Source organism: Canis aureus, chromosome 26, assembly GCF_053574225.1.
Source record: "Canis aureus isolate CA01 chromosome 26, VMU_Caureus_v.1.0, whole genome shotgun sequence".
In the NCBI taxonomy this organism is placed as follows: domain Eukaryota; kingdom Metazoa; phylum Chordata; class Mammalia; order Carnivora; family Canidae; genus Canis; species Canis aureus.
In genome coordinates, this window is record NC_135636.1 from 52,052,797 (window position 1) to 52,080,772 (window position 27,976).

A 27,976-nucleotide genomic window follows, 5' to 3' on the forward strand; every position below is an offset into this window, starting at 1 on the left:
CCAAGCCTGAAGAGCCCACTGCGTGGACACGCCGGGCTCGTCCGTCCCTCTGTGGGTGGACACTTGGGCTGTCCCACCTGTTGGCTGTGGGGACCGGTGCTGCAGTGAACGTGGGCGTGCAAACGGCTCTCTGAGTCCCTGCTTTCGGTTCTTTGGGGGGGGGGGTGTGCCCACAGATGGACTTGCCAGGTCATATGGTAACTCTGTTTCTAGTTTTCTGGAACTGCCACACTGTTTTCTAGAGCAGCTTGTGCGTTTTTCATAAGCTCCTGGAGGTCAGAGGAGGGGTAGGTGTGCTCCTGAGAAATGCCGACATATGGCTGGAAACACAGTTCTGAGCAAAGACAGCCCCCAGGCAGCTCTGGCTGCGGCGGGAACCAGGCTGCACGTCACCTGCTAATGTGGAGAGAACACCCCGTAAGAGCCACGGGCCAAGAATAAGCCAGGATTCCACCAGGGCAGGGCACGGGCGGCCTCCTAGTGCCCCGGGGGGCTGGCCCATGAGGAGCTGAGGCCACAGCCCGGGGTGCGGCGTCAGCCTCTCTGCCCTTCGCGACACGAGAGCTGTGGCTCCCAGCACACCCGCTGGTTTCCGACCTGGAGCCCTGCTCCCACCTGTGGCAGCCCCTCTCCTGGGAGCTGCACCCCTGCCCACCAGAAGCTGCCAGGGCCTCCCGTGGGGGACGGGGTACAGTGGGCACCTTCTCTGGGGGTCCTTGGCCTGGGTTTCAGGGAGGAGGGAGCATCCTCCTGTGGGTCCAGAGCGGGGCACACCTGGGGCAGAGCCCGAGGGCCAGGGTGAGGAGCCAGGTAGGGGGAGAGAGGGACAGAGGAGGAGGGAGGAGGAAGGGAGGAGGGGAGGTGGGAGAAGGGAGCCAGGCTCAGGTCGGGCATGTGGGAGGGACCGAGGTGCTCATCGCTGGCTCCAAGGGGAAGGACGGAACCCGTCCTCAGAGCGCAGTGTCGTGGGCCCGGGCTGGACGCCCCCCTGGGCTGTGCCGTCCACCGAGTTCCCTTCCCCTGTCGGCTCCCGGTGCGCCACACTGGGGGCATCTGGCTTTGGGGTGCCTGGGCCCCCAGCACGGCTTAAGTCAAGGTCAGGGTGTCGGGGAAAGTCAGCACTTCCCCTGCCCGTCCACCTGCGGCCCCTGTGCTGGCAGCGGGCGCCCTCCCGTTGCTCCCTAAAGTGTCGGGGCGGCAGGACACTCCTTCGAGACAGCGACCCACTCCTGGGCCGGCTGCAGGCCCCCTCCGTGGGGGGTGGGGGTACGCCCGGGTCCCCATGCTCCTCTGTGCCACATCGGGCCGTGCCGAGCTCCGCCCGCGGCGGGGGTGGGGGGCACACGGGAGCTGCCGCTGATCCCGTCGGACCCCTCGGGGACACAGCGCAGCAGGGGCCTGTGTGCAGAAGATGGCACAGCCCCCTCTACACAGGCGTGTGGCCGTCACAGGAGGATGGTGACAAGGACGCATCAGGGTGGAGGATGGGGACTCGGTGTGGAGGAGAGGCCGCCCCCCCTTGGGTCCACATCACCTGGGGCGCCGCTGGCCGCGGCCGGGACACAACCGGCAAGAGGAGAGCGGCCACCCGGCACCCGCCATGGGGCCCGGAGCAAACTCCTCTCCCCTGAACACTTCCTGTAATGCTGTTGTAACGCTGCTTTTGCAATAAATAAAATTCCTGAAATAAAAGGCGGGGGAAGAGAGAGAGAGAGACCATGAAACAGGGAGAGAGATAGAGATGGAGAGACTGAGACGGAGACAGAGAGATGGAGAGAGACAGAGATGGAGGGAGACAGAGATGGAGGCAGAGATGGGGAGGAGAAAGCCGGGCAGGGGAGGAAGGGTGCTGGGCCCCGGGGAGGGGGCAAACAGGGCTGGCCCTATGGAGGCCGTGGGTCCTGGCTGAGGGCCTGGGGTCTGCAGGGGGCCTTGCAGGCGGGACGCAGGGAGGGGCACAGCTGTGACCGCGCACAAGGGGGACGAGGTGCAGAGAGCAGCTGTAATGACTCTCTGAGGAGCTGGGGTGCACAGGGGCCGTCCGCATGGGGCCCCGCAGGCCCGGGGTGGGGTGTCAGGGAGGCAGGGGTTGTGTGAATACATGAAGAGCCACGGGGAGACCGGTGGGGGCGGCAGCAGCAGGGGTGGCAGGAGACTGCAGAGCGCACAGAGGCAGGCCCCGGCTGTCCTTTCCCAAAGGGTCACTCGGTGACATAGGGACACTGGGAGGGAGACATCAGGGTCCAAGCAGGAGGCCCTGGGCTGTGGCCCCGGTCAGGGGTCAGCCGGAGAGGCCCGCATGGACACCGCCCAGGGAATGTGCAGAGGTCAGGCCGGGGCCTCGAGGGCGGGGTGGGGAGGGCGCCTGGCACAGGCACAGGTCCCGAGCCTGCCTCCCCGGCCGAGGGGACGGACGGAGTGCGGAAGGACGTCAGGCTGGGAGGCCTTGGAGGGTGGGGGGACGCGTTCCCAGGAAGGGCAGGGGTCGGCTCAGGGGAGAGCAGGTGGGGGGGGCTGCACAGGACGATGTGGGCCCAGCCCGGAGCCCGGGGGAGGGTCTGCGGGGGCTTCTCTGGGGGAGGCAGCAGGTGACTGCAGAGAGGGGTCCTGCTGGCCGGCCTGGGGGGAGCCCCGGGGGAGGGGGGACGGGGCGTGAGGGAGGCAGGGCGCCCCGCGGGCCTGCAGGGCCTCGAGCCACCCACTTCCTGTGACGGGCCAGGCCATCTGGGATCCGGAAATTAAGCTGGCCCTTCAAATCCCCTCTGGGTCTCCGTGTTCCTGGGGTTTGACAGAACGTCCAGGCCTCCCTCAGCAGAGCCCCGCGTTCCTGCCCCGGGCAGGGGAAGGTGCTCGCAGGCCGCTGGCCGCAGGCCCCCGAATCTCGAAGCTCGGAGGCTTTGGGCAGGGTCCCACCACGAAGCGGGCTCGGGGGCTGTGGCTCACCTTCCCTGAGAACCGGCCCGAGCTCCCCAGCCCCTGGGGCCGGCATGTCCTGGGTCAGGGCAGGAGGACACAGGCTGTCAGGGTCCTGGTGGCCATGAGGGCTCCAGGGAAGGAAGCGGGGGGACCAGAGGGCTCTGCCCTGACTTGCCCCGGGGTCCTCCCGGGAGCCTCTGCCCACAGCCGGGGTGCTTGGGGAGGGCCAGCTGGTCCCCCTGCCCCCGGGGAAGCACTCGGGGCCCTGCCTGACTCGGCCCGGCCAGCTCCACACTCCGTGGTCCTGTCCCCCCGCAGAGCTCGGCCGCTCCTCCGTGTGGCCCAGCCCCCCACCCGCCTGTCCTCGGCGGCGACCCCCGGGTTCCCGCGGACAGCTGCGGGCCCTCCCTGCGGGCTCCCCCCTGCACCTGCCCGCTCTGCCCTCCCGGCCAGCCCAGGGCTCCCCGAGGGCACCTGCCTGCCAGCAGCCGCAGCACTTGCCAAGGACCGCTGGCGCCACGAGGTCAGAGCCCCTGGAGGTCAGCTTCTCGGTTGCAAATTTGTCTGTCATGTTCCAGGAGGGCAGGGGACCTCGCAGCTTGGTCCGGGGAAGGGGGCTCTCAGGCCCCGCGCTCCTCGGTGGGATGGAGCAGTGTCGTCCAGGACGGAGGAGGAACAGGTCATGGGTGGGGGAGGACGGTGGTCTGAGGGCTCAGCCAGACCCACGTGCCCCAGACTCAGTGAACAGAACCACCTGCCCGGAAGCAGTTCTGGGACCGCAATGAGGCCGTTCCAAGCACAGGGGGCCCCTGGGGCTGGCACCAGGCTGTGGATGCCAGGACACCTCCCAGGGCAGGGGAAACTGAGGCAGAACCTTGGGATCATGTCTCACCAGCGTGCCTCTGCTCTTTCTCACCCCCTCGCTCACAGCCTGGGGTGTCAGACAATGGGTGTCCAGAGTGCTGGAAGGTTCTCCAGGGAGCATGCAACCTGATGCCAGGGATGCCAGGGCAAGGCCTATGTCTACAAAGACCTACAGAGCTCAGAGGTCCGGCTTCTAGGGTGGGGAGAGAGACATGGTCCTTGAGGACTTCCTGGAGGAGGCGGGATGGACGTTTTCAGGAAGCAGAACACTGAGGGTATAAGGCACAGGGCAGGACAACCCTCGGGGTGTTTGTGGCACAGGAGGGTCCCGGCTGGAGCGGAGGGGGCAGGAGCTGGAGCCAGCGGGAGGCAGGGCGGGCGGCAGGGAGGCCTGGGCAGGGAGCCGAGCGCCAGGCAGGGGTGTGAGCTCCTGCCCCAGGCCGGCGGGAGACACACAGGACAGGGACACTGGACGAGGGAGGGCCGGGGCCAGAAGGGCACGGGGACAGACCCCCAGCTGCCTGCAGAGGTGGGGCCCTGCCTCCCTGCGTCCTGTGTCTTTCCCTCCCGAGGGTCCTTTGCTCCTTCCTGCTGATTGTCACGAGGAGGCACCGCATGAGTGGCTTAGGGCAGAGGTGCCGAGGGCAGGCCCGGGTGGCAGCTCCCGCCCACTCCGTGTGCCGCGGATCCAGTCAAATGAGACACGAGGAAATGCCCGAGCAGGCCTACGAATAATTGTTGATAATTTGAATGTTTGCTTTTAACGCTTGCAACACAAGCCCCCAGTGCAAGCTCATCTCGCCAGTCGAGGCAATTACAGGATTTACGAGTGACGCGCGTTCCCTGGGTGGGCACGAGAGCCGCCGGGAAGGCCTGCCTGTCTCCGGCCTCGGCAGGGCCCCACACACATACCTGCGAGGCCACCAACAATTCACCTCCCATGAGGTCATTCTGGAAGGGGAGAGCTCTGCCAAGTGGACCTTCTGACCCCACCTCCAGGACAGACCAGCGGGGCTGGCCCTGGGCAGGCCCAGGTGAGTCCGGGTGCCCTCCAGCTGGCAAACACATTTGTCTCTTTATCAAAGCAGATGCAGAAGGACCACACACGTGGATCCCGATGAACGTCAAATGATCCCTCTAGGGAACTGCTGGGCAGCCAGGCCCTGGGGTGGACGAGGGCTGGGCTCTGCGGGCACCGGGGGGGCTGGCCCCTCTCTTCCGGAAGCTCCGGAGGCACCCGTGCCAGAGCCGCCAGCGCAGAGGGGCCTGGCCCCACTCTCTTGGGTCTGCCTTTCCTGGAACTTTGGGTGCCCCACGTGTCCTCAGATGAGTCCTCAGAGCTCAGGGCTGCGTGGCCGGGTGGCAGAGGCCGGGCTTCATCTTTGTCCACCCAGAACCCAGTCTCTGTGACCAGCATCTCTGAGCAGTGACCCGTTAGTTGGCGGCTTCTACAAAGAACACGGTGCCTCTTCCGTCCGCCCGTGGAGTACCCGGGGCGCTTCCAGGTTGGCCACTAACTTGTCCCAAGACCTGGAACAGGTTTCTCTTTCTCTTCACTTGGCTTCTGATCCTAGGAGGAGAGGTGCTCCCCGCGCCGTGAGATGTGCATAAAGGCAGCAGACATCCGGCGGAGAGCGGGGTGGGTGAGCAGAAGCCTGCACACTTCAGGGCTTTGGGATGCCTCCCAAGATGAGATCAGAGAAGAATGATTGACCATAAACACGTACCTGGCCTGTTCGGAGTCTCCTGGAGCTGCCCTGACACGCCGCAGTGCGTCCCCCACAGGACCACAATGCAGCCGGGACTTGGATTCTCTCTTTTCCTTTTAATTATTTCCTCTCCAGACAAAACCCCGCCAGGATAGACGTTATTGAGTTCAGAATGTTCCAGGGCACTTTATCAGGCTGCTCCCGTTCTCAGAGGCTGCTGTGCTCCGGGGGTGACCTCTAGCCGGCCTCCTCCCTGCCTCTCCTAATCCCTCCACCGCAGGACCAAGGGCAGGGTGGCCTGAGGACAGCAGGCCACAGCCCGGCCCACGGCGCTACCGCCAGGAGTCCGGCCGGCACCATCATCCCCGGGGCCCCCGCCCCCAGGCCCCACCCCGTCCGGTCCCGGCTGGGGTCTCGGGCACACAGGTGCTCCCTGGGGTCTCCCGAGGTGCAGCGGAGACACCCGGGTGAGCTTTTGAGAACTGAAGGCCTGCGTTTTGCATTAATATGCCTGAAATGCTTGCTCCTGATTTACCTTTCAAATTGTGCCTCTGAATGAGTCCCGTGGGAGGATCCCCGAGGGGGAGCCCTGCGGTCCCACGTGACGCTCAGTTTGGTGGGGCCGAGCCCTGAGCCCAGGGTCCTCGGGGGCCAGCGCTTCCCTGAGGTGAGAGGGCGCTGCCGCCCGGGCGACGGGTGGAGTCAGCGCCCAAGGAACCTGCCAACAGCCTGAGTCGCCGCAGGAGCCGGTTCTGTCCTCCCTCCTCTCCTCGGGTCCAGGAGAGGTCTCCTCAGGGACAGCCCATCCCCAGCCCGTGTGACCTGGGGAGCAGCTGGACGGCGCTTTCCGACGCTAACCCCCTCGCCACAAGGACGAGGATTCACCTTTTTAAAAGGAAACGGTCCTGTTTTAGTAAAATACGTGAATTATTCGAAGGAAAAACATGGTGTATGACGGTGTCAGGGGCGTAACCCCAAGTGAAGTCCGGGCACAGTACATCCAGCGCGGCTGCTGGCAGTTGAAAGGCCTGCACGCTTCACCATCGGAGCTCCGGGCAGCGCCGCAAACGCCTCCCTGGCGGGGAGCTCACCACCTACCCAGGGCATCTCGTCAGCTGCCCGGGGAATGCTCCCAGCGGGCTCGGCTCCCCCGGAGGCCAGGGCTGCAGAGCCGTGGGCTCACCGCGGGGAATCTTCGCGGGGCGCCCCCCCCCAGCCTCCTCCTCCAGGCAGGCCAGGGAGGCCCTCCTGCTAGTTCCTCCTACTCGGACAGAACTTCTGCCCCTGGGAATGCGCGTGGTTGTCTCCTCCCTTCCTCAGCGCTGCCCGGAGTGGCGGCCGATCTGCCAGGAGCAGCCAGACTGTGCCCCGTTTCCAGGTGTGGACGGATGCGTGGAGGCAAGGACGAAACCGGGGGCCGCGGGGGGCAGAAGCCAAGCCCCTGAAGGCAGAGCGTTTCATAAATAACCGTTCAGACGTGCATGTGTCCCCGAGCCCAGCACCGCCGCTGCCGGCCCGCAGGAAGAGGGCAGCCCCCACCCCCTCTGCGGTCCGCGGCCTCGCTCTGTACGGCCGCCCTCACCGGCCGGGGTCAGGCCGTCCTCGCTAACCCCGCGGACTTCAGGCTTTAACCACACACACAGTTGATTTTTGTGGAGTTTTCTCTTTCTTTATTTTGAGAGCGAGCGAGCACGCATGAGCAGAGCAGGCTGGAGGGGCAGAGAGAGGGAACAGGAACCCTAAGCAGGGGCCCCGACTCCGGGCTCCGTCTCGTGACCCTGAGATGATAATCTTGAGCCGAAATCAAGAGTCAGTGGCTTAACTGACTGAACCACCCAGGTGACGCGACTTCTCTTTAAGTTAATTCATTTTGTGGAAACTAAAAGGAAAAATTGTGGGGGGTCCAGGTGATGCACTGTTACTGTATTAACTCAGCAACCCCTGTGAGCTCCTGTCTGCGGCCCTGCCCCATCCCCTGCTTCATCCCACCTTCTGGTTTCAGGGACACTGAGGAAGTGTCATCACCCCGGTTCACAGATGAGCTAACCAGACCCGGAGAGATGAGGCAATGCGGTGGAGGTTCGTGGGAGAGCGCCATGGGATTCCTACGGGACGCGCTCAGGCCGTGTGCTGGGTGCTGGGTGCTGGGTGCTGGGTGCTGGGTGGGGGCGTCGCTCTCGCCGGTGCCTACGGTTTGGCTACGGTGCCTGGTGCCTATGGTGCTGGTGCCCACGGCAGGAAGAGGATCAGCCCAGCGAGAAGGCTGCGGGGGGGGGGGGGGGGGGGGGGGGGGAGGGTAGGGACCGGATTCCCCGCGCCAGGGTGAGCCCTCCCCGCGGCAGCCCCCAGCCCCCGGGGCCCCCCCCACCGGCCCCTGGCGGCCTTTCCGAAGGGTTGGGCGGGAGCTCACTTCCTCTCGGGCCCTGCGCACCCGGGGGGCCCTCACACCCGGCAGCTTCACTTCTGAGTCAGAGACCCAGTCGCCAGGGGGCCTGAGGACACCGCCGCGCAGATGGCGGCTTCTGGCTGCAGCTCGGGGCGCCGCGGAGGGACCCGCCACCCGCGGGCGCGCGAGCCGGGGTCCCCTCAGCGCCCCCGCGCGCCCCTTCGCGCCCCCCACGTGCTCCCACGCGCCACCCCCCGCGCCCACCAGCGCCCTTCCGCGCCCCCACGTGCGCCCGCGTGCGCCCCCGCCCCTCCCCGCGCGCCCCCCCCCGCGCCCCCGCCTCGCCCCCCCTGCGCCCCCCCGCCCCCCGCCCCTCCCCGCGCGCCCCCCCCGCGCGCCCCCGCCTCGCCCCCCCTGCGCCCCCCCGCCCCCCGCCCCTCCCCGCGCGCCCCCGCCGCGCGCTCCGCAGCTGTCAGCTCAGGGGGCGGGCCCGGGGCGCGGGGGCGGGGCCGAGCCGGCGCGGCGCCCCCATTGGCCGGGAGGGCGGGGCCGGCGGGGCCGGGGCCGGGCGGGGGCGAGGGGATGAATGGAGCGGGAGCGGGGGCCGGCGGCCTCCAGAGCGCGGCGCGGCGGCCGGGTGTCGGGACGGTGAGTGGCCGGGGGCGCGGGGCCGGCCCCCCTGACGTCAGGAGCGCGGCAGGTGCAGGCGGACGCCAGGCTGGGCCGCGGCGCGAGGGGGCGCCGGCGGGGCCGGGCACGGGCAGGGGCACGAGCGGTGCGCCCCGCGGCCGGCTGCCCCGGGAAACGCGAGGCGAGTGCGCGCCGCCGCCGGCTGCCCCGGCGGGAGGCCTCGGAGGAGGCGGGATGGAGGCAGGGAGGGAGGCAGGGAGGGAGGCAGGGAGGGAGGCAGGGAGGGCGCGGCAGGTGCCGGGGCGCACGCAGGCGCAGGCCCGCGGGTCGGGGCAGGACGGACGCGCCTCCCCGGGGCGCAGAGAGGCGCCGGGCCTCCACCTGCGGCTGCGGCTGCGGCTCGGCGGGGCCCGGGAAGGGACGCCAAGCGCACAAGTTTCTCGGGCGTCTGGGCTTTGTCGGCGCCAGCTGCGCCGCAGGCACCTCGGGGGCGGGGGCGGGGGCGGGGGCGGGGGGCTGCGCCGGCGGGTCCCCAGCCCCGGCCACGCGGGCGGCACCGTCCCTGCGGCAGCGCGGGCACCGGCTCGGTGCGGCGGCCGGAGCGGGCGAGGGAGGACGGGAACCCGGATGCGCACCGGAGCCTGCGCGGCCTTCCTCGGAGGACGGGAGCCGGCGGCGGCCGGAGCGGGGCAGGGGCAGGGGCAGGGGCAGGGGCAGGGGCAGGCCCAGGCCCGCGGGCAGGGGCGGGCGGCGCGCACGCGCTCGCTGGTGGGCGTGGGCGGCTGAGCCGGCGGCGGCGCTGCCCGGGAGGCGCGGGGGAGCCTCGGTACTTTTCCAGCCGGAGGGACCAGCTCAGCTCCGCGTGGCCCGCCGCCCCTCCCGCTGCCTGCTGCCCCGGTGCCTTCCGTCGCACCGGAACCGGCTGCCGGGCGCCCGGGCTGGGACCCCGCGCCCAGCACAGACCGCGCTGGCGGGTGCAGCCGGGGAGAGGAAGCCTCTGGTTTCCGCAGGTCTGCGTGTGACCCGGGGGCCAGCGCGCTGGCGCGGGAGGAGTTGCTGGAGCACCCAGAAGGCGCTCAGGGCTCCAACAGCGTCCCAGGAGGCCTGGCAACGCGGCGGCAGGTGGCTGCTATCACTCCCATTTTACAGTTGAGCAAACTTGCCCACGGGCTCCCAGCCTGTCCGCGGTGGGGAGGTCGCGGTCTAGCTTCGGGGGACTCCAGACATCTTGCAGCTCTGTCCCCGGCGGGAGGACACAACCCCGGGAGCCAGGCGTGGCACAGGGCCCCAACAGGTGGGCCCCAACAGGTGGGCCCAGAGCCCTTGGCAGGGGGAGCCAAGGCCCGCGGGAGGCAGGGAGGCGGCCTCTCAGGGAGCGCCCACACAGCCGGCTCTCCCAGGTGCCCCGCAGGAGGAGGACAGGACGGAAGGTCTGCTTTCCTGCTGGGCAGGGCTGGTGGCCACTACCCGGGAAATTCTTATGGGGCTACTTCCCTCCTGGGTGGCTCTGACCTAATCTGCCCTGGGTGTGGCCCCTCACCTCAACCAGGTCCCTGGGCAGGTCCCAACCAAGTCCCTCCCACCACCGTGGTCAGGTGGCTGCGTGCCGGGAGGTTAGGGGCGATGGCCTAGGGGATGGAGGTCTTGGGGCGGCGCTCCTGTCCTTGTCAGAGCCCCGGATTCTGGCTGACCCCGCGCAGAGCCTGGCTCCCTGGGCTCCGGTGGACCCTTGCCTTGATAAGCCACGGCTGCGGCTCCAGGTCTGGGTCTCTGTCTGGCTTCCAGACGATCTAGAAGTCTCCATGAATGTTGATCCATTTCCAGGTCAGCGCTGCTGAGCCGGTGTCGGTTCACAGCCCTGCGGACTCGTGCTTACCGTGGCGGTTTTGGTGCTCAGGGCCTCCCCGTGGGTCGTGGGCAGGTAGCGGAACAGAGCCTGGTATCGCGGTCAGAAGGGATGGGCAGCTGGCCCCGCAGGTACCTGGGGGACTCGCCCCGCCATACTTCTGCTTTCTCCGGTGCGGACGGAGGCCGCAGAAATAGTCCCTCCTGGGCCACGTGGCCTCCTGTTCTCAGGCGTGGCAAAGAGCCCATTGTCTGCTTTTGGAAGGGGATAGACAATAATCCTCAGAACCTCTCAGCTGCTTTTGTTCGGGGACATTGAGCTGCTTGTCTGGCCCCGGCGTGCTGCTGGTGTGTGGGAGCCCGCTTCGGGGCAGGACCCAGTGTCCCCCGTGGCAGGTAACGGTCAGGCCTGTCAGAACCCCGCCCCGTGAGCCCGAAGGAAGCGCCAGCTCCAGTCTCTGGTGACCAGGGCTCTTGTGTGTGGGTGGACACTGGGTCCTGTGAGCAGGGGAAGGAACCAGCCTGTGGGGCCCCGGGTCACCTCCCCTGCTTGGCTGGCCAGGGGGACCCTTTCTGCTGCAGGCCCTTAGCTGCTCACCGTGTGGCCAGGCGAGGCCCACTGAGGACCAAGCCCGGGGTCCAGAGAGTCACAGGCTCCTGGGCTGCAGGGCTTCTAAGGCGTCCTCTGCACCCAGTGGGACCGCCCTTCGTCAGTGGTGTTTTCTCCAGGAAGCTTTGGGGGAACCTGAGATGTTGTTCCTTGGCCCAATGCCTTTTAGGGTTTGGGACAGGCAGGCTGAGTGGCACCCCCTTCCCACCGCAGGCTTCCATGCGGCCCGTGCATTTTGTCACGGTGATCTACGTCTCAGCAGCTCTGGGCCTGGTGTGTGGATCCACGGGCCGAAGAGGCCACCTGGACGGGGCTGAGCCCAGTGCCCCAGCACCTCCAGACCCTTCGAGGGCCCTTCTGCGGGTCTTCATTCCCGTGAGCCCCAAGTGCCCAGAGGCCGGGGGCCTTCACCTCGGGGCTCGCTCTCTCCTCCCCACGATGTCACACTTTTGTTGAAGTGGAGACACAGACAAAGAGAGGCCCACCACCTGCCCGGGGCGGGAACGCCCGCCAGGCTGCAAGACAGCCTCTCTCCGTCCCCTCCGTGGATCAAACCTCACGGGTTGGGAAGACGAATAAACTTGTACCGGCCTCTCTGGCTCAGCCTGCCCTCCCACACGTCTGCCTGCTGTGGACACAAGGTGGGGAGCAGGGAGTCCATGCAGGGCACCCCCGAAGGGACAGGTCCTCCGGCTGTCTCTGACAGTCCTTCATTTTTGGCCTCTGTGCAGAGTGGCTGGCTCCCTCCCCCCTCACCTGGGCATGGTCATCACGTATGCAAATTTGGGCGGACCGGGCACCGCTGTGGCCACCCCGTCCTGCCGCCCAGGGTCTGCTCTATAAATAGCTTTGAGTCTCGTCTTCCACAAGTGAAAGCTCTCTCCGCTCTCTCCGGCAGAGGAAGAAACACCAGGACGGACGTAGGAGGCGAGAGAAGAGAGCTGCCTGAAGGACTTCCACGGGTCACGGGGGCGAGGACCGGGGTGAGAGGGAGGGCGAGGCAGGGTGACAGGAAGGGCCCAGGGTGAAGACCCACGGCCAGGAGCCAGGCAGGGGCGGCCACGCAGGGTGGCACGTGTCACAGTGGCATGGCTGTGGCTGTCAACCTCAGAGCCACCAGGTGCAGGGAGAAGGGAGTGTAGAGGAAGCAGAAATGAAACCTGTATATGTCCCCAGCGAGCGGGGTCCAGGTTGGAGCTGCGAGAACCCCGACCCCTAACTTGGAAGGGCGCCAGTCGCCCCACGCCGGCCTCCCTGCGGCCATGGGCTGGGCCTGAGCCGGCCTGTCCCCAGGAGCCTGGCAGAGGAGGACCAGGGCTCGGTGCTAGGCTGACGGCACGGCTCTGGGTGAGCCGTGGCCCTGCCGCCTGCTGCATTGGCAGGCAGCCTCCACGCGTGCACTGAGCTGCGCCCAGGACCCTGCACCAGCACGTAAGGAATAAGCGAGCCGAGGGGGGCTCGTGAGGACTGACCCCGTCGCAGCCCGGTGTTGACGCCAGGGCCCAGGGGAGGGCCACCCACGGGGCCGCTGGCTCCTCACGCTGCAGTTGGTGGGGCATGGGGGGGGGGGGGGACAAGCCACTGGGACCTGGATTTCTTGCAGCCTCGTGGCTCAGACTGTGAGAGGTGCGGCTGACGGCTGGGCCAGTAGGGGACCCGAGGTGTCCTCCTGAGTGAGCTGCACGAGGGCGCACACACGCACGCACGCGCACACACCCCTTGCCCCTCCCACGGCAGCCCCAGGTGCAGAGCTCCTGGCTCGAGGCCCCACGGCCCACATTATCCTGGCTGCTAATCCTGGGCACCTAATCCCGAGGGGTTCCTCTCCCCGCGGCAACAGGCGTGGGCCCCAGCTGTGGTGGGGAGGCTCCGAGGACCAAGGACAAGCCTGGAGGCTGGGATAAGGGCTCCCCGGGAAGCAGCAGCAGGAGGAGGACGATCCGTCCACTTCTCTCGGGTCCGGAGAGCCATCCAGGGCCTCCCCAGCACAGCTCACGGCCCCAGCTGTTCCCTGACGAGGCGCAGGCAGCAGCGCAGCGGGGAGGGGGCAGCCCGGCCTTGAGCAGGTGCCCCGGGGGCTGCTCCCATCCTGGGGGCTTCCTCCTGTGTGGCACTGTCTGGGGCTCGCCTGGCTGGCATCCCCCGGGAGCCCTGTCCCCCATCCGCGGGCAGCCCCGCCTCCTGACCCTGGGATCTCGGGGGCTCACCGAGCGCGTGCTGAGGGCTCGGCCACTACCGGGCCCACGGGACGGAGGTTGGTGCCGGCGGCACCTTGAGCCCCCCAGGGCCTCTGCAGCCGGGCCCGCCCTGTGCACCGCGCCTCTGCCATCTGCGCCGCTCTGCTCTGCGGGCGGGGACAGCTGGCTCCTACCAGTCGTCCCCAGGTGCAGGGGCTGTGGCTCCTCCCGGAGAGGACAGGGTCCTGGAGGGCCCCGCGCCCCACAGCCCCTCACGCCTCCCACGCAGCCGGCGTTGGTGCAGAACTACCCGCCGATCAGTCAGGACTCGGAGAACCAGTCGGTACAGGGTACGCGTCCGTCCGTCTGTGTTGTTGACGTATGTATGTGTTCTCCGTATAAGCTTACCTAGAGACAGATACACACGTACGAAGATTTCTTATGAGAAACTTGGCCCGTGCAGTTATGGAGCTCGGCGAGTCCCCAGATGCGCAGCCAGCCAGCGGGGGAGTCAGGAGAGGTAACGGTGTGGCCGGCAGGGCGGCCTCCAGAGCCAGGCATGACGACCGGTCAGAGGTAGCCACGCAGGACAAGTTCAGGGAAGGGCCGGCCCTTTTGGGCTATTCAGTCCTTCAACTGATCAGACGAGGCCCACCGGCACTGAGTCTACCCATTAGAATACTGATTTGTCCTAGAAACACCGCTGCAGACACACTTGGCACCTCATGGCCCCCCAAAGTGACAGGTGGAGTCCCCCATCACGCTGCTCTTGGCCCCGAGGTAGTCGCTCTGGGCCTGGCTGTGGGCAGGGGGCTGCAGGGAGGAGGGGAGTCACCAGGAGTGAGATGCCCTGGGGGTCTTAGGTGAGGCTGCCCGTGGACCCCACCTGGAGCCCCCGGGGGGTGGGGGGCGGCCTCTCCTGCCCCTCGGCTGCCCGTTGGCCTGCCTCCGCTGTCCCAATGCTCGGGTCCTCTGCCATCTGCTGCGTTGCCCCAGCTCTGCGGTCAGGCCTCATGGCAGCTGGAAGGCAGACACTCATTTTGTCCAGACCCAAGCCCAGCGGACAGAGGGAGGCTCCTGGGTACAGCCCGCAGGCTCCAGGAGGAAGAGTTCCCAGCCCGGCTGCGGGACCCGGTCCCCGGACGGCCAAGTCCTCCACGTGCTGTGTGCCGCAGGGTCCTCCGGCCCCCCCACCTGCCCCCCGGCTTGCCGCGGGGCCCCGGGACACAAACAAGGGGCAGCGGCCCCAGAGCCACGGCCCGGCCTTAATGTGGGTCAGCGACACTCCCTGGGCCCCGGCAGGGAGGGCAGCCGTGACGTCCCCGTCCCCTGGCTGACCGCTCGGGTGTCAGTGCTGCCCACGTCGGAGGCAGATCCTGGAAGGAAACTGCCCGTGAGTGAGCCGGGGCACAGCCCGACTCCAGCAGCATTGCCCAGGGGAGCTGATGGCCCAGGCACCAGGCCAGCAGCTCGGTGCCCGTTGGGCCTGTGCCTCACTGTGTGCACGGTGGGCTCGGCCACTCCGGCCACACTGCGGTCGTGCCGGGTTGCGGGCTCTCCTGCGGGACGGGTCCCGCGGCCTTTGTGGTGAGACGGCAGCGTGTGCTTGGAATTCAGACCAAGCGTCGGCACGACCACCCGTGCATCGATGTCCAGCGCAGCGTCTGGCACATCACACGCATATCGGTGCCCAGGTCGAGCTGGGCCAGATCTGGGTGCAAACTCAAACATCCTTAGGAAGTTCCATGAGACTCAGGACCATCCTGGTGGCTGGAGACGCCCGGTGTGGCGGATCCTAGGCTCACGGGGCTCCGGCCGCCGGCCTGTGGGTGGAGGGGACGGTTCCAGGCGCCGGGAGGGCCAGCCTCCCCGTTTCTGATCCAGAGCCTCTGTACGGGCGAGAGCCTTCCAGACGGCACAGGCAAACTGGGGCAGAACTGGGGCAGGGGTAGGAAAAGTTTGCAGGGGCTCAGTCACGGCGTGCTGACCTGCCTGGGCGATGAGGCGGGGCGGGAGCGCGTGTGCCCAGGCTCCGGGTGGGAGCCCCCGGAGGAGGCCGCCCGGCCGCCTGAAGGCTCTGAGTGCTGCCACTCGATTCTCCTGTGCCTGTGGAGGCCACCAGTGCATCATCTGGCTGACACCCCAGACTGGATTCCCAATTTGCTAATTTAAATGATGTGATGTGTATGATTTGGCTTGAGCTTGACGTGCTCGTGTCCAAGATCCACAGCTGTTCAGGTAAAACTTGGCCACGGACTTGGAGCTGCTCGTTGCTATTTTCTTGCGGCTTTTTTTTTTTAAGGTTTTGTTTATTTAGTCACTAGAGACCCAGAGAGAGAGACAGAGACACAGGCACAGGGAGAAGCAGGCTCCCTGCAGGGAGCCCGATGTGGAACTCGATCCCGGGACCCCGGGGCCACACCCTGAGCTGAAGGCAGATGCTCCACCGCTGGGCCCCCCAGGCATCCCCCTCTTGTGGCTTTTGATTTCCAAGGGGAGAACTTGTTGTTGTGGCCGTCCCTAGCTGTCCTGCTGCCTCCTGAGCCCTGCGAGGACCCGGTCCCCATCCCTGCCCCTGCGTGTCCTGCCTAGTGGGGCCCAGACAGTGTGGAGGGCGCAGGCGTCTGAGGGTGGCCGGGGTGTTGGTCACTTACCGGGAATGCCAGCCCCTGAAGGCTCCCAAGGGCCCGATGCGGAACGTCCATCCCCCCCGTGCTGCCCTTTCTCACGGCAGGTGGGGTCCTGGGAGCCTGGAGATGTGGGGTTAGCTGACCCCACTGGGGTCGGGGGGAATGAGGGCCCAGGTGGAGCATGGGAACAGGGTGGGCTGGGGTTGAGTGGACAGAGGGAGCGCTGGGGCCTCTTCTCACTAGCTCGGCCACCTGCCACCCGCCGCGTCCCGTTGGGACATTCTGAAAACCGCCGCAGGGCAAGCCGGGTGGGCGCTGGTGACCCTCGAGTGGGGGCGCGCCCTGCCTCTACTGCCCCCACCATTGCACGTGCCCGCCGTGAGCTTCCTGCGGAGCTGAGGCTGCACGGGGTGGAGGCTGCGTCCACGCTCGGAGCTCCCTCCAGGGCCCGAGAGCACAGCTCAGGCCGGCCGAGCAGAGGCCGCGGGGCCAGGGGGCCGGGCGATCCAGGGCCCCGCAGGGCCCCCACATGGCCTTGTTCGGGTGCGCGGGTCTGGCGTGGACCCCAGCAGACCGGGGAGCGAGCCACAGGGCCATCGCGGCCCCACGGGACCAGGCACGGGGGCGTCGGGGCGCAGATGTCAGTGCGTTCGACGGCCCGGGTCGGCCTTCTAACCCGAAGCTCTCCTCACAGAACAGGCCCGCCCCTGGAGTTGTGCTCGGCGGGTTCCGAAGCCGCCCCCCGCGCCCCCCGGACGGAGATGCCGCAGCGCTGCACAGGGGACAAGGCCGCGGTCTCCCTGCCGCCCCTGGTCTTCCGGAGCCCGCCCTCGGCCGCGGTCACGGATGCCCCGGGCAGGCGGGCGTCCCCCGGCTCGGCCCTGAGCCCGGGCGCCCCGGGGTCCGCGGCCCTCAGCCCCCTGGACCCGTGCAGCCAGCCGCTGTGCCGGCCGCAGGCGGAGAAGCGCGCCCGGGCGGCCCCCGACATGCACTACGTGGCGGCCGGGCCGCAGGGCGCGGCGTGTGGCTGGCGGGCCTTCGCGCCCGGGTGCCTGCAGGCCTTCAACACGCCGCGGGGCTTCCTGCTGTTCCTGTGCGCCGCCGCCTTCCTGCAGGGCATGACGGTGAACGGCTTCATCAACACCGTCATCACGTCCATCGAGCGCCGCTACGACCTGCACAGCTACCAGAGCGGCCTCATCGCCAGCTCCTACGACGTGGCCGCCTGCCTGTGCCTCACCTTCGTCAGCTACTTCGGCGGCAACGGACACAAGCCGCGCTGGCTGGGCTGGGGCGTGCTGGTCATGGGCGCCGGCTCGCTGGTGTTCGCCCTGCCCCACTTCACCGCGGGCGCCTACGACGTGCAGGCGGCCGACGGCGTCGGGACGTGCGGGGCCAACCGCAGCGTGGCGTGCGCGGACGGCGCCTCGGGCCTGTCGGGCTACCGGCTGGTCTTCATGCTGGGCCAGTTCCTGCACGGCGTGGGCGCCACGCCGCTCTACACGCTGGGTGTCACCTACCTGGACGAGAACGTCAAGTCCAGCTACTCTCCTGTCTACATCGGTGAGCGGGGCGGTGGGCACAGGGCGGGGCGGGCGCGGGGACCCTCACGTGCGTCTGCCCATGGCCGGCCGCGTGTGTGGCCACTCGTGGGGTAGCCGGTGAGCGCTGGCCTTCGGGCCACCTGGGGCGGCTGGTGCCCGGGTCAGCTGGGCCCTCCCCGCGGCCCTGCCCCTAGGGCCTCCCGCAAGCCTCCCGCTCCCACTGAGACACCCACGGGCATGGGCGGCGACATGTCTGGGTTTCAACCTGGTGCCCCCCAGCCCCACGTCCCTCCTGCCCGGCCAGGTGTCCCCAGGGGTGACACCGGCCGGCGCTCCGGGCCCGGCTGCACCTGCCAGCCGCCTGCAGCCCCCGCGTTTCCACCTCGGGCCCGGTCCCTGTAAGTCCCGGCGGTGCTGACCCAGGGTCGCTCCGGGAGGGGCTGGGGGTGATGCTCTGCGGAGGCGTCCAATCCCGTCATCCCGTCATCCCGCCAGGCGACGCCCTCAGGAGCTCAGCTCTCTTGAAGGAGAGAGAGTCCCCACGCCGACTACAGTTGGCTTTGATGGAAAAAACATGAAATCACTTTAGAAAGTTAATGGAGGGGGGGCGGGGGAGGAGGGGGGCGCCTGGGTGCTCGGGCCGTTGAGTGTCCGACCCTTGCCCTCAGCTCAGGTCCCGATTTCAGGGGCCTGCGTTCAAGGCCCGCGTTGGGCTCCACCCTGGGCGTGGCACCTACTTTAACAAATAAAATCAATAAAAAATAAAAAACAATAAGGAGTTGACAGCGGCCGGATCCGGGAGGCAGCGGACGCTGCACAGATGAAAACCCCGGTCCAAAGGGCCCGTGCGCCGGGGCAGAGGGCGCGGGTGCCGAGGGGCTCCCTGGGGTGGGCCGAGGGGCTCCCTGGGGTGGGCCGTGGGGCTCCCGGCGTCAGCGGCTGGCGAGCCCCGGGGCCCCTCAGCAGCACCCCTTCCCCCGCAGCCACCTTCTACACGGCGGCCATCCTCGGGCCCGCCGCCGGCTACCTCATCGGGGGCGCCCTGCTGAACGTTTACACGGACGTCGGCAGCCGGTGAGTGTGCAGGGCCGCCGGCCCCTCGGGGACCACGTGTGCTCAGGGACGACGCTGGCTGCTCCGGGGCCCGGGGCCTGGGGGTCCGGGGGTCCAGGGAGGGGTCCCTGATCGCTGCGGGCGGGGGCGGGCACCAGCTGGGCGTCCTCAGTTCAACCCAGTTCCCGCGGACTCCCCGGAGCCGGCGCAGACCCCGCAGGCTAAGGCCCAGCCCTAGGAGGCCCCCCTTCAGACGGCAGCCTTAGGCGCGGGGCCCCCGCTTCGGTCCAGCTGCACATCCGTGGCGCCCGCGACCTTGGGCGTGAGAAGCCTCCAGAACGGCTCACGGAACCCGGGAAGGCGCTTTGCGCGCTAGATTACCAGTTCGCTAAACAGATTAGGAGGCAGGAGCCGCCAGATGGACGGGCCGCCGAGGGCGGGGGGTGGGGGGGGGCGCGGGCATCCGCGCTGTGCAGCCGCCCGCCCAGAAGCCCCAACGCCCCGGTAAGGTTCCCACGGAGCAGCGTGCGGAAGGATGCCCGGCGTGGGCGCCTGGACACGCGTGGACGGGATGCTGACCGCAGGCCCCTCTCCCACAGGACGGAGCTGACCACCGAGAGCCCGCTGTGGGTCGGCGCCTGGTGGGTGGGCTTCCTGGGCGCAGGGGCAGCTGCCTTCCTCACCGCCATCCCCATCCTCGGCTACCCTCGCCAGCTGCCAGGTGGGTGCGTCAGCCCCTCCCTGGGGCTGCTGGGGACCCCGGGACAGTCGGGGGCCTTCACCTCCTGGGCGGGGCCTGCAGGGCCTGTGCTGCCCACCCCGGGCACCCTCCGCCCCTGCGGCACCTCCCCCTATGGGCTCAGAGCAGGGCCCATGGCAGCCTGAGCATCTGCCCCCTCTGAGCCCCTCTTCCCCCCGGTCCCAGCGTGTGTCCCTGGCTCTCTCCAGCGGGTCGCCGCTCACCGTGCTGCATCCCCACCACACCTGGCCCCGCGCCCTCCATCCCAGGACCGGCCCAGACCTGGGGGCGGGCAGGGTCCTGAAGCACAGCCCTTGGTCCCCGCTCTCACCGACACGTGTCCTTCCAGGCTCCCAACGCTACGTGGTCATGAGAGTGTCTGAAACACACCAGCTGAAGGACAGCGGTCCCACGGCCGTCAGCAACCCCGACTTCGGGAAAACCATCAGAGACCTGCCTCTGTAAGGACCTCACGGGGGGTGGTGTGGGCCTCTTGCCCATGTCTATGTGTCCTGAAGACCCTTAGGGGGGGTCCCATGCACGCTGGATCTCGACCCCAACCCAGGAGAGTCCATGTGACCCCTCCAGGCCGCAGGGTGAGCGCACAGCCCCTCAACCTCCCTCATGACCCAGTGCAGGGCAGGTCTCGGCCCCAAAACTCGACCTAAGAGACCAAGGAGCAGCAGTCAGAGGCCTCTGGTCCCAATGGAGGGCCCGGGCCCCAGCTCCTCACTCCCCCCTGTCCTCTGACCGGGTCATCAAGTGCCACCTGCCTGTGCCCTGAGGGCTCCAGGCTCATCATGCCCTCTCTCTGTCTCGAGGCTCTGAGGACCCTGGGGGAGCGGGACTGACCCCAGCCCTCTGCCCTGCACCGGCCCCTCTCCAGGGCTCCCCTGATCCTCCCTGTGTGTGACTGGCCTGGCTTTGTGGTCTTCACACGCCATCGGGACGAAAGGCCCCTGGCCTGCTCTGCTCTCGGAGCTCCTGGGGGCCCAGCACCCTCTCCACGGACCAGGCATTCCAGGGGGGTGGTCGCAGGGATGGGGAGGGAGGCCCCTGGACAGGCGCCCACCTGAGTCCTCGGCCTCGCTGAGCTGCTACCTGCCCCTCCAGCCCTCTGGGACCCGAGCCCGGGAATGGTCGTGTCTGATGGACCTCGTGGGGCGGGGGGCCGGTGGTGGCTGGAATGAGTCCCCGTGCCTGCCTTCGCCGGGGGGAGGGAGAAGGGCCTCCAGGGAGGCCCCTGTGCTGCCCGCCGTCCACTGCTTTGCTTCTGCTGTCATGCTACGGGCGGAGCGTGGGTGGCCCCCTGCTTCCACGTCCCGTGAGACCTCTCAGGAGCTGCCCCCAAGGCAGGCCGGGCTGGCCCGGGGCCTCACTGGCCGGGGTGCAGGAACCTCTGTCTGGGGGCAGCTCACCCAGTCTCCCGACACCGCGGTGGAGCCCCCGGTGGAGCAGGCCCTCGGGTTCCCTGCACACAGCACCAGCGACCCAGCCTGTGGGCAGCCCCGGGGCTCCCTCCCGGCCGCCGGCCCAAGCGTCCCGGCGCAAAGGCTAGGTAGGGCTGCACCGCACGTCCCTTCTTTCCAAAATCCAATTGCTCGCCGGCCTGTGCCTCCAAAGGAAGAGCATTTGAGGCTCAAGGTGTTTGCAGCCGCCGTGACAGGGCCGCGAGATGTGGCCGGTGCTCTCTGGGCTGGCGTGGGGACGGCCGGCGGTGCTCATGGACGCTGGGTCTCCGGGGGGGCCAGGGGGGCTCCGAGGACAGGCCTGGGCACCTGCTCCGGTTGTAGAGCAGCTCCGAGCTGTACACTCGGGACTGAAAGCACAGGAGGCCGGGTCGGAGCCGCCCAACGGCCGCCGGGCCGTGGCCACGTACGTCCAGGACCTGCTTTTCCTTAGGTGCCAGAGAGCAAGGGTCTGTCCCGCCGTGACCTGGGGCTCCCGGCCACATCGCCCCCGAGGCCGGGGGCCAGCAGACACCTCCGTGCTCTAGTCCAGGCACCTGCTGTCCGGTGGCTAGAGGGCTGGGGACGGCTCGGGGAGTCGGGACGCGCAGGCGCTAGAGCTCCTGGGCAGGGTGACCGGCTGCCCCACAAAGACGCAGCGTCTTTACTCCCGGACCCCCCACCCTTGGCTGCGATCTTTGTGTGTTTTCCACTCTGGGCTCCGCTTCCTTCACCAGCCCCCTGAGGACAGTGTGTTCTGTGCCCCTCGTGACATTTAAGGGGCAGGTGGGGTCACATGTGTGATCACAGGCTCTAGCCCTGCTCGGCCTGAACCCCTAACGGGATCCTGGGTTCCATTCAGCTGGAGCGAGTGGCCCCCCAAAGAACTTGGGCTCATCCTGAGGGCAGGCAAGGTGGGGCCGGGGCTGGTGACCGGCCAGGCTCAGTGGGGACACGGAGGACGGCAGCCAGGGCCCATGTCCGACCCTCACAGTGAGGCTGGAGGCCAAGGGTCCCCCGGGCTGTGCAGGGTCGCACTCCCGGTCCTCCCAGGACCTCCCCGGGGACCCCAGCAACAGCCCCCCAAGTACGCAGCAGAGCAACTGGGGAGCCAGCCATGCCTACCCGAGGCTCCTTGGAGGCCCCTCTGTGTCCCCTCAAGGGCTGGCTGAGAAGGGACCCCCTGCGTCATCCCCCGTCCGCAGGGCCTGGCCAGTCCTGGACTTGGGGACAGCCACCTCCCGGGCCCCCGGCCCCTGGCTCGGGCCGTCTGCCCGTCCTCACAGCTGACCCCGTGGTGACCGAACAGTGCATGGTCGTTGAGGGTGTCCCCGCGCTGGAGGGGGTGGCCCTGGGAGGGCTCCTCCCTGCGTTTCTGGCTTTCTTCCCCGGAGCCCAGCCTCACGCCCTGTCCTCACGTCCGTGGGACAGATGCGGGGTGACCACAGCGGAACGGGGGCTGTGCACCCAGGAGTGGGGGCCGTGGCCTCGGGGACGGGGCTTCCGCTCAGCCCGGCGCGCCCCCCTGAGCCTCCGTCTCTCTCTGGCCGCGTGCAGCTCCATCTGGCTCCTCCTGAGGAACCCCACCTTCATCCTGCTGTGCCTGGCCGGAGCCACCGAGGCCACGCTCATCGCCGGCATGTCTACCTTCGGCCCCAAGTTCCTGGAGGCCCAGTTCAGCCTGAGCGCCTCGGAGGCTGCCACCTTGTTTGGTGAGAAAACTCTCTGGATGGGGCGGGGGGGGTCCTCTGACCTTTCGTTCGTTCTCAGATGACTGAGGGGTCCTCAGAGCATCCTTCAGCAGTCCCAAGGGCTCCCGGCCGTATGGTCCTGCGGGGGGCTCGGGAGTGGGCGCGGGGCCGCCTGACGTGGCCACAGGGACGCGATGGCCCCTCCCCGGAGCTGGGGACACTGGCCACGGGCTGGCCGGCTCTCGGCCGACGCCTCCTGGTGGGAGGGTGGGGCGGGCTCGGCTCACGTGTGCTGCCCGCGCACCGACAGGCCTGGCTGTCCTCACCCCTGGCCTGTTGCAGGAAGGGCTGGGGCCCCCCAGCTCCGGACCCTCGGGCTCGGCCATGCCCGTGAGCCAGGTGTCTGGGGTCCCAGGATTCCATGGGACCGTGAGGTGGGCGTCCCCGGCCTGTGCCTGGGGCGGGCTGGCCCTCAGGGGAATGAGGGGCCCTCCTGAGACCCCCCACCACCGTCCGGGGCAGCCGCAGCCTTGCTGAGCACCCGTCGGGCAGAGGGGCCGATGCCAGGCACTGGGTCCGGCCCCACGGGGGTGGATCCTGGCTGGAAGGGGCGACGCCACGTGTGGAAGGTGGGCGCATCTGGGCAGCACGAGGGCCACGCAGCTGCACCCCAGCCCTCAGGGCCCTGTTCCCGGCACGGGGCTTCGGCGTTTGATTCGGGACCCCGTTCCCTGTTACCTGACACCCCAGACACCCCTCCTCACCTGCCTCTCGGCTGACCTCACACGCCCAGGTTTCCGTCTACAGCTGCCTCCCCTTCCCCGGGCGGCCCCCTCTCCTGTGCCAACAGCCCCCCAAGTGCAGTTGCATCCTCCAAGGTCCCCCATGTTCACCCCAGGGGTGTAAGAGGTCCACGCCAGAGCTGGCCTGGGTCATTGCTGGAGAGACAGGCCCACCGAGCCCCCACTGCCACCCGCCCGGGGATGGCCTGGGAGCCCCGGCCCAACGAATCCCTCCATGTGAAATGGCACTGGTCCCCGCTTTCCCCAAACGTGGCTCACAGTTGGAGTCAGGTGTCCTGGGGGCCCCCCCAGCAGGCAGGCCGGGGCCTTGACTTCTCCTCCAGTCCCGCCCGGCCCCTGCGTCCCCTGGACTGAGCCCCCGCCCCCACCGTCCAGCGCCTGACAACGCAGGTCAGAGCCAAGCGCTGCCACATGGACAGGTGGGCGGCTCTGGGCCTCAGTGTCCCCACCTGTAAAGACCCAGTGGGCACCGGCCCCCCTCCTGCGGCCCCCGGGGACCTCGCCGAGCACCTCCCTCTCCTGCAGGGTACCTGGTGGTGCCGGCGGGCGGCGGCGGAACATTTCTGGGCGGCTTCTTCGTGAACAAGTTCAAGCTCCGCGGCGCGGGCATCATCAAGCTGTGTCTGCTGTGCACCCTGACCAGCCTGCTGGCCTTCTTCGTCTTCTTCATCCACTGCCCCAACGTGCCCATGGCGGGGGTGACGGCCAGCCACAGCGGCAGGTGAGGGTCGGGCGGTGCCGGCGTCGAGGGGAGACCCCGGCCCCCCTGTCGGGGCACCAGTGGCCCCGGGGGACGGGGAAAGTGGGAGCAGGAGCCACGGTCTGGGGTTTTCCATTTGAGTGGACAAGAGAGGAAAGCGTGTGTCTGTGCTCGCAGACGTGTGCACGCACGCATGAGCCGTGCGGGGGTGCAGCCGAGCCCCGGGGGGCTGGCGCCGTGGCGGAGGGTTGGCCCTGGCACGCCTGTCGTGTCGGTGTTGGGAGCCCCGTGCACACGTTGCCTGTGCAATAACCGAGGGGAAGCGCGTGTTGCAGCCGCGGTGGGGGAGCAGGACGGGGTGTGGTGCGCCGGGCACGAGGCTCCAGCGACCGCGTGGAGCAGATGAGGCTGGGGGCCGAGCCCGAGCCCCCCCCACCGCCTTGTCTCCCCCGCAGCCTCCTGCCCGACGGCCACCTGGACCTGACGGCCCCCTGCAACGCCGACTGCGCCTGCCGGCCCGAGCACTACAGCCCCGTGTGCGGCTCCGACGGCCTCACCTACTACTCGCCCTGCCACGCGGGGTGCCCCGGGGCGGCCGTGCCCAGCCCGGGCGGCCAGAAGGTGAGTGGCCGCCGCCCACGTGCCGTCCGCCGCGCCCCGGGAGGGCCCCTGTCCCTTCCTCCTGTAATCAGCGCTGTTGTTGCGCTCCTCAGGTGTACCGAGACTGTAGCTGTGTCCCTCAGAATTTTTCCTCTGGTTTTGGCCATGCTACTGCAGGGAAATGCACCTCAACTTGTCAAAGAAAGCCCCTCCTTCTGGTTTTCATATTCGTTGTAATTATCTTTACATTCCTCAGCAGCATTCCTGCGCTGACGGCAACGTTACGGTAAGCCCCGGGCCTGGGTTTCGCTCTGGTCCAGAACCTTTCCTTGCAGCCCGCCGCGTGGAGCTCTGCAGATCCTGCAGGGTACGTGCTTGCCCCCGGGGAGGCGGCCACGCGGCCCGGCGGCGCTCCTCGGCTGCCGGCGCGGGGGTGTGACTTGGCCACCCCCCCCCCCCCCCCCCCGGGCGCTGACGCCACCGCCTTCCGTTTCAGGTGCGTCCGCGACCGGCAGAGATCCTTCGCACTGGGCATCCAGTGGATCGTGGTTAGAACTCTAGGTACTGTGGCGTGTGTAGACTCGCGCAGCCGCCCTGCAGGGCTCGCAGCGGGTGGGCCTCCCCCGCCCCCAGCCCCGGGGCTTCGGAGAAGGACATCATCCCCTCACAGTCCACTAGAGGGACCCGTGCCCGCGTCTTCGCCCTGAAGGTGGCTTTTCCTCGTTAGCACAAAGGGGGGGCCAGGCCGCGTGGCCCCACGCAGCCGCCCGGCCTGCCCCCCGCCCCCCGCCCGCGCGGGTGCTGACGCAGCCTCTCTCTGCAGGGGGCATCCCGGGGCCCATCGCCTTCGGCTGGGTCATTGACAGGGCGTGCCTGCTGTGGCAGGACCAGTGCGGCCAGCAGGGCTCCTGCTTCGTGTACCAGAACGCGGCCATGAGCCGGTACATGCTCGTCTCCGGGCTGGCGTACAAGGTGAGGCGGCATCATCACCCTGCAGCTTGCGGGCGGCCTGGGGCTCCGGTCAGCGGAGGCTTCGCAGGAATGGCACCCAGGTCCCCTCCTGCGCGCAGACGCTGGCGGGCCCGTCCCCCCGCCCCCCCCCCGGGCCAGGCGGCTCGCTGGACCCACGTGTGAGCAACGCCGTCTCCTGGCCTCACGGTGCCCAGGACGCCGCACGCCCCTCACCCGGCCCTGTCACGATGAACTTCCGGGGGCGCCCGAGGCTCGCGCTGCGTGGGGGGCAGCACAGCATTTATATCCTGGGTTTTGCGTGATGGCGGGAAAGGGCACAGCGAGATCCCAGGGCCGGCCCGCGACAGGGTGTTGATGACCTGCTTTGGCTGGAGGCGGGCTCGGGCTCCACGTCCTGCCCCACGTTGTTCTTGAGCCCCTCCCCCGGCCCCACGGAGGACCCCCCGCCCCCTCGGATTAGCAGAAAAGTAGCCCCGGGTGAGGAGGGCTTGGTGTGGCTCCCGCGTGGTGGTGGGTCGGGCTCCTCGCCTCTTGCTCCTGTGTCCTCCGGTCCCTCAGGCCAGTAGCCGGGCGCCCGCCCACATAATAACCCCCTGGGCGGCGGCGCGCCGATGGGATCGCTGCTAAAGGCAGGGTTAGTTTTAGCAGGAGGAGCAGACAGGCTCCAAACGCGTCCCATCCGGTCATTGTCCCAAAGTGGACTCTGGCTTCAGGCCCCCTGGGGAGGGGGGATGCTCCAAGGAGCACGGTGGGGGTTCCTGCTAAAACCCGGCACTTACACGGTCAAGTACACGCGTGAACGCAGAGGCCAGCATCCGTGCCCACTCCTCCTCGAGGCTGCGAGGGACCCGGCGGGAGCCCCGCGTCGCAGGGTCAGCCCCAGGCCGCTCCCCAGCCGCGCGGTGGCCTGGGTCCTCGCCCCCTCGCCTCCCCCGCGTCTCTGCCTCCGCGGCACGTGGCCGCCTCCCTGGCTGCTCTGTAAAGGCGCGCTCTGCTCGCTCCTGCCCGGACACCCGGCACCACAGGCGGGGCCACCCAAGGTCCAGGGCGATTTCATCCCAAGATCCTTAACTGAGTGACACCTGCAAACGCCTATTTCCAGCTGCAGGTTCTGGGGGTCAGGGCTGGGACGGCTCTTCCGGGGGGAGGACGCTGTGCAGCCGGGACAAGCCCTCCCCCCCATCTGGGGCCTATCTTCACCCACATGTGGTTTTCATTCCCTCTGTGATAGTGTTGGTGTCCGCGCGAGGGGTATCCCGGAGAGACGGGTGTTCTCCCCGGAGCAGGGGGTCCCCGGGACCCGGGGCCGGGCGGGCAGCGAGCTCTTCCTCTCTTCGCAGGTGCTGGGCTTCCTGTTCTTCACCATCGCCTGCCTCCTGTACAAGCCCCCCTCGGAGTCTCCCGACGGCCTGGGCGCCTCTCTGCCCAGCCAGTCCTCGGCCTCCGACAACGCCATGGACCTCCCGGATGCCCCCTCGGCCCTCCAGCCCCACAGTGACGTCTGACGGGGCGCTTCCCGAGGACACCGATTTCTCCCCAGAAGGGCTGACCCCTCGCCGGTTGATGCCACAGTGCTGAGGACCCTCCGGGAATCTCCCACTGGATGCTGAGGGGTCTGCGCTGGTGGTGGACGCACGTGAGTCTCAAAGGCGCCCAGGAGAGAGAACGCGAGGCGCATCTGCAGTGGGCACAGCTCCCTCGTGGTCCCCGGGGACCGGGCTGATGGTCTCTCCTGAGGAAGAACGAGGCCCAGCGGCCCCTCCCTTCCCGGTCCTCGCCCGGTGGACGGACGGACATAACCGCACAGCACTGAATTTTCCCGGGGGCTCCGGAACCCTGGACACGTTAACAGCCGTGCTTTCAAAACAACCTATGCAACCGTACCGCGCTGTTAGCTCTAGAAAGTGCAAAGCCCCCTGCAGGCCGAGGCCGAGCTCTCCAGGAGCCTGCGGGCCTGCACACCAGGCGCCCCAACGGTCGAACCACTGGCTGAGAAGTACAAAGCCCGGCCCCCCGCGGCCTCGGGTGTGGTTCACCGCATCCTGGGGGCAGCCTGGCCCCTTCCGGGGGTTCTCCTGCAAAGCGGAGCAGCTGCGAGGCCGTCCCCGGGGTCTTGGTCCCGCTGGAGCCGCCTGCCTGGGGTGTTCAGACCTGCTGTCCCCTCCTGTCCTCGGAGCTGCTGCAGGACGGGAGCCACTTGCATATGTAGATATTTATGAACCAATATTTTGCATCACCTTATTTATAGAATCTGTTTTATACCTGAGAGTGCGGTGGGCAGAGTGGCACAGTCAGCAGGCACCTGCGAATTCTGCTGGGAGGACGTCGGGACTTCCGTGGGACGTTGGTTCCCAGGTGTCCTCAGTTAAAATTACGTGTATATAAATATATTTTAATATTTAAAACGTATCTCTGTGTGATGAGTTTTGTCTCCACGAGTTTGCAGTCTGGTGGCTTTATACATCCTTCCTGTGGGGTTTTGTGAGTTTGTGTCTCAAAGCCGGTGGCGAGCTGCCTCCCCGATGAGCACTTTCTGGACAGTGACCCACCTGGCGGGCATCTCCCGTCCCCCACTGTGACCTGAGCATCCCCTCCCTCCGAAGTCCAGCCCCCGGGAGGCGGGCCGGGGTCCTCCATCCAGGGCCCCCCTTCCTGCCAC

The 27,976-nt window shown here is 68.2% G+C and overlaps 1 protein-coding gene and 1 long non-coding RNA gene across 11 annotated transcripts; one reads left to right on the forward strand and one right to left on the reverse strand.

The window, feature by feature from the left end:
• Positions 1-156: 156 nt before the first annotated feature.
• Positions 157-6,366, reverse strand: LOC144298676 (uncharacterized). The gene is made up of 2 exons (XR_013365620.1): positions 4,693-6,366; positions 157-4,505 (listed from the first exon to the last, which is right to left on the reverse strand). It is a non-coding gene; the product is annotated as an uncharacterized LOC144298676 (long non-coding RNA).
• On the forward strand, positions 4,277-27,726 carry SLCO4A1 (solute carrier organic anion transporter family member 4A1). Of its 10 annotated transcripts, none has more exons than XM_077873839.1 (13): positions 4,277-7,328; positions 7,492-7,568; positions 16,462-17,330; positions 18,295-18,385; positions 18,964-19,085; positions 19,453-19,564; positions 22,109-22,263; positions 23,571-23,766; positions 24,201-24,366; positions 24,459-24,631; positions 24,842-24,906; positions 25,169-25,317; positions 26,658-27,726. In XM_077873839.1, exons 2-13 carry the CDS (start codon positions 7,558-7,560, stop codon positions 26,820-26,822), a joined length of 2,274 nt encoding a protein of 757 aa, XP_077729965.1. In that variant the 5' UTR covers positions 4,277-7,328; positions 7,492-7,557; the 3' UTR covers positions 26,823-27,726. The 10 variants fall into 10 exon arrangements, 9 of the variants coding, with proteins under 9 accessions (XP_077729965.1, XP_077729964.1, XP_077729963.1 ...); XM_077873838.1 differs by having other exon boundaries at positions 4,277-4,814; positions 5,355-7,568; XM_077873837.1 differs by having other exon boundaries at positions 4,277-7,568.
• The last annotated feature ends 250 nt before the right edge of the window (positions 27,727-27,976 follow it).

Bases quoted from the DNA above. Each gene is read 5' to 3' on its own strand.
- SLCO4A1 (XM_077873835.1), top strand. From the start codon at position 8,462: ATGGAGCGGGAGCGGGGGCCGGCGGCCTCCAGAGCGCGGCGCGGCGGC. The intron at 19,565-22,108 runs GTAAGGACCTCA...GGCCGCGTGCAG, and splicing joins ACCATCAGAGACCTGCCTCT to CTCCATCTGGCTCCTCCTGA. The intron at 22,264-23,570 runs GTGAGAAAACTC...CCTCTCCTGCAG, and splicing joins GGAGGCTGCCACCTTGTTTG to GGTACCTGGTGGTGCCGGCG.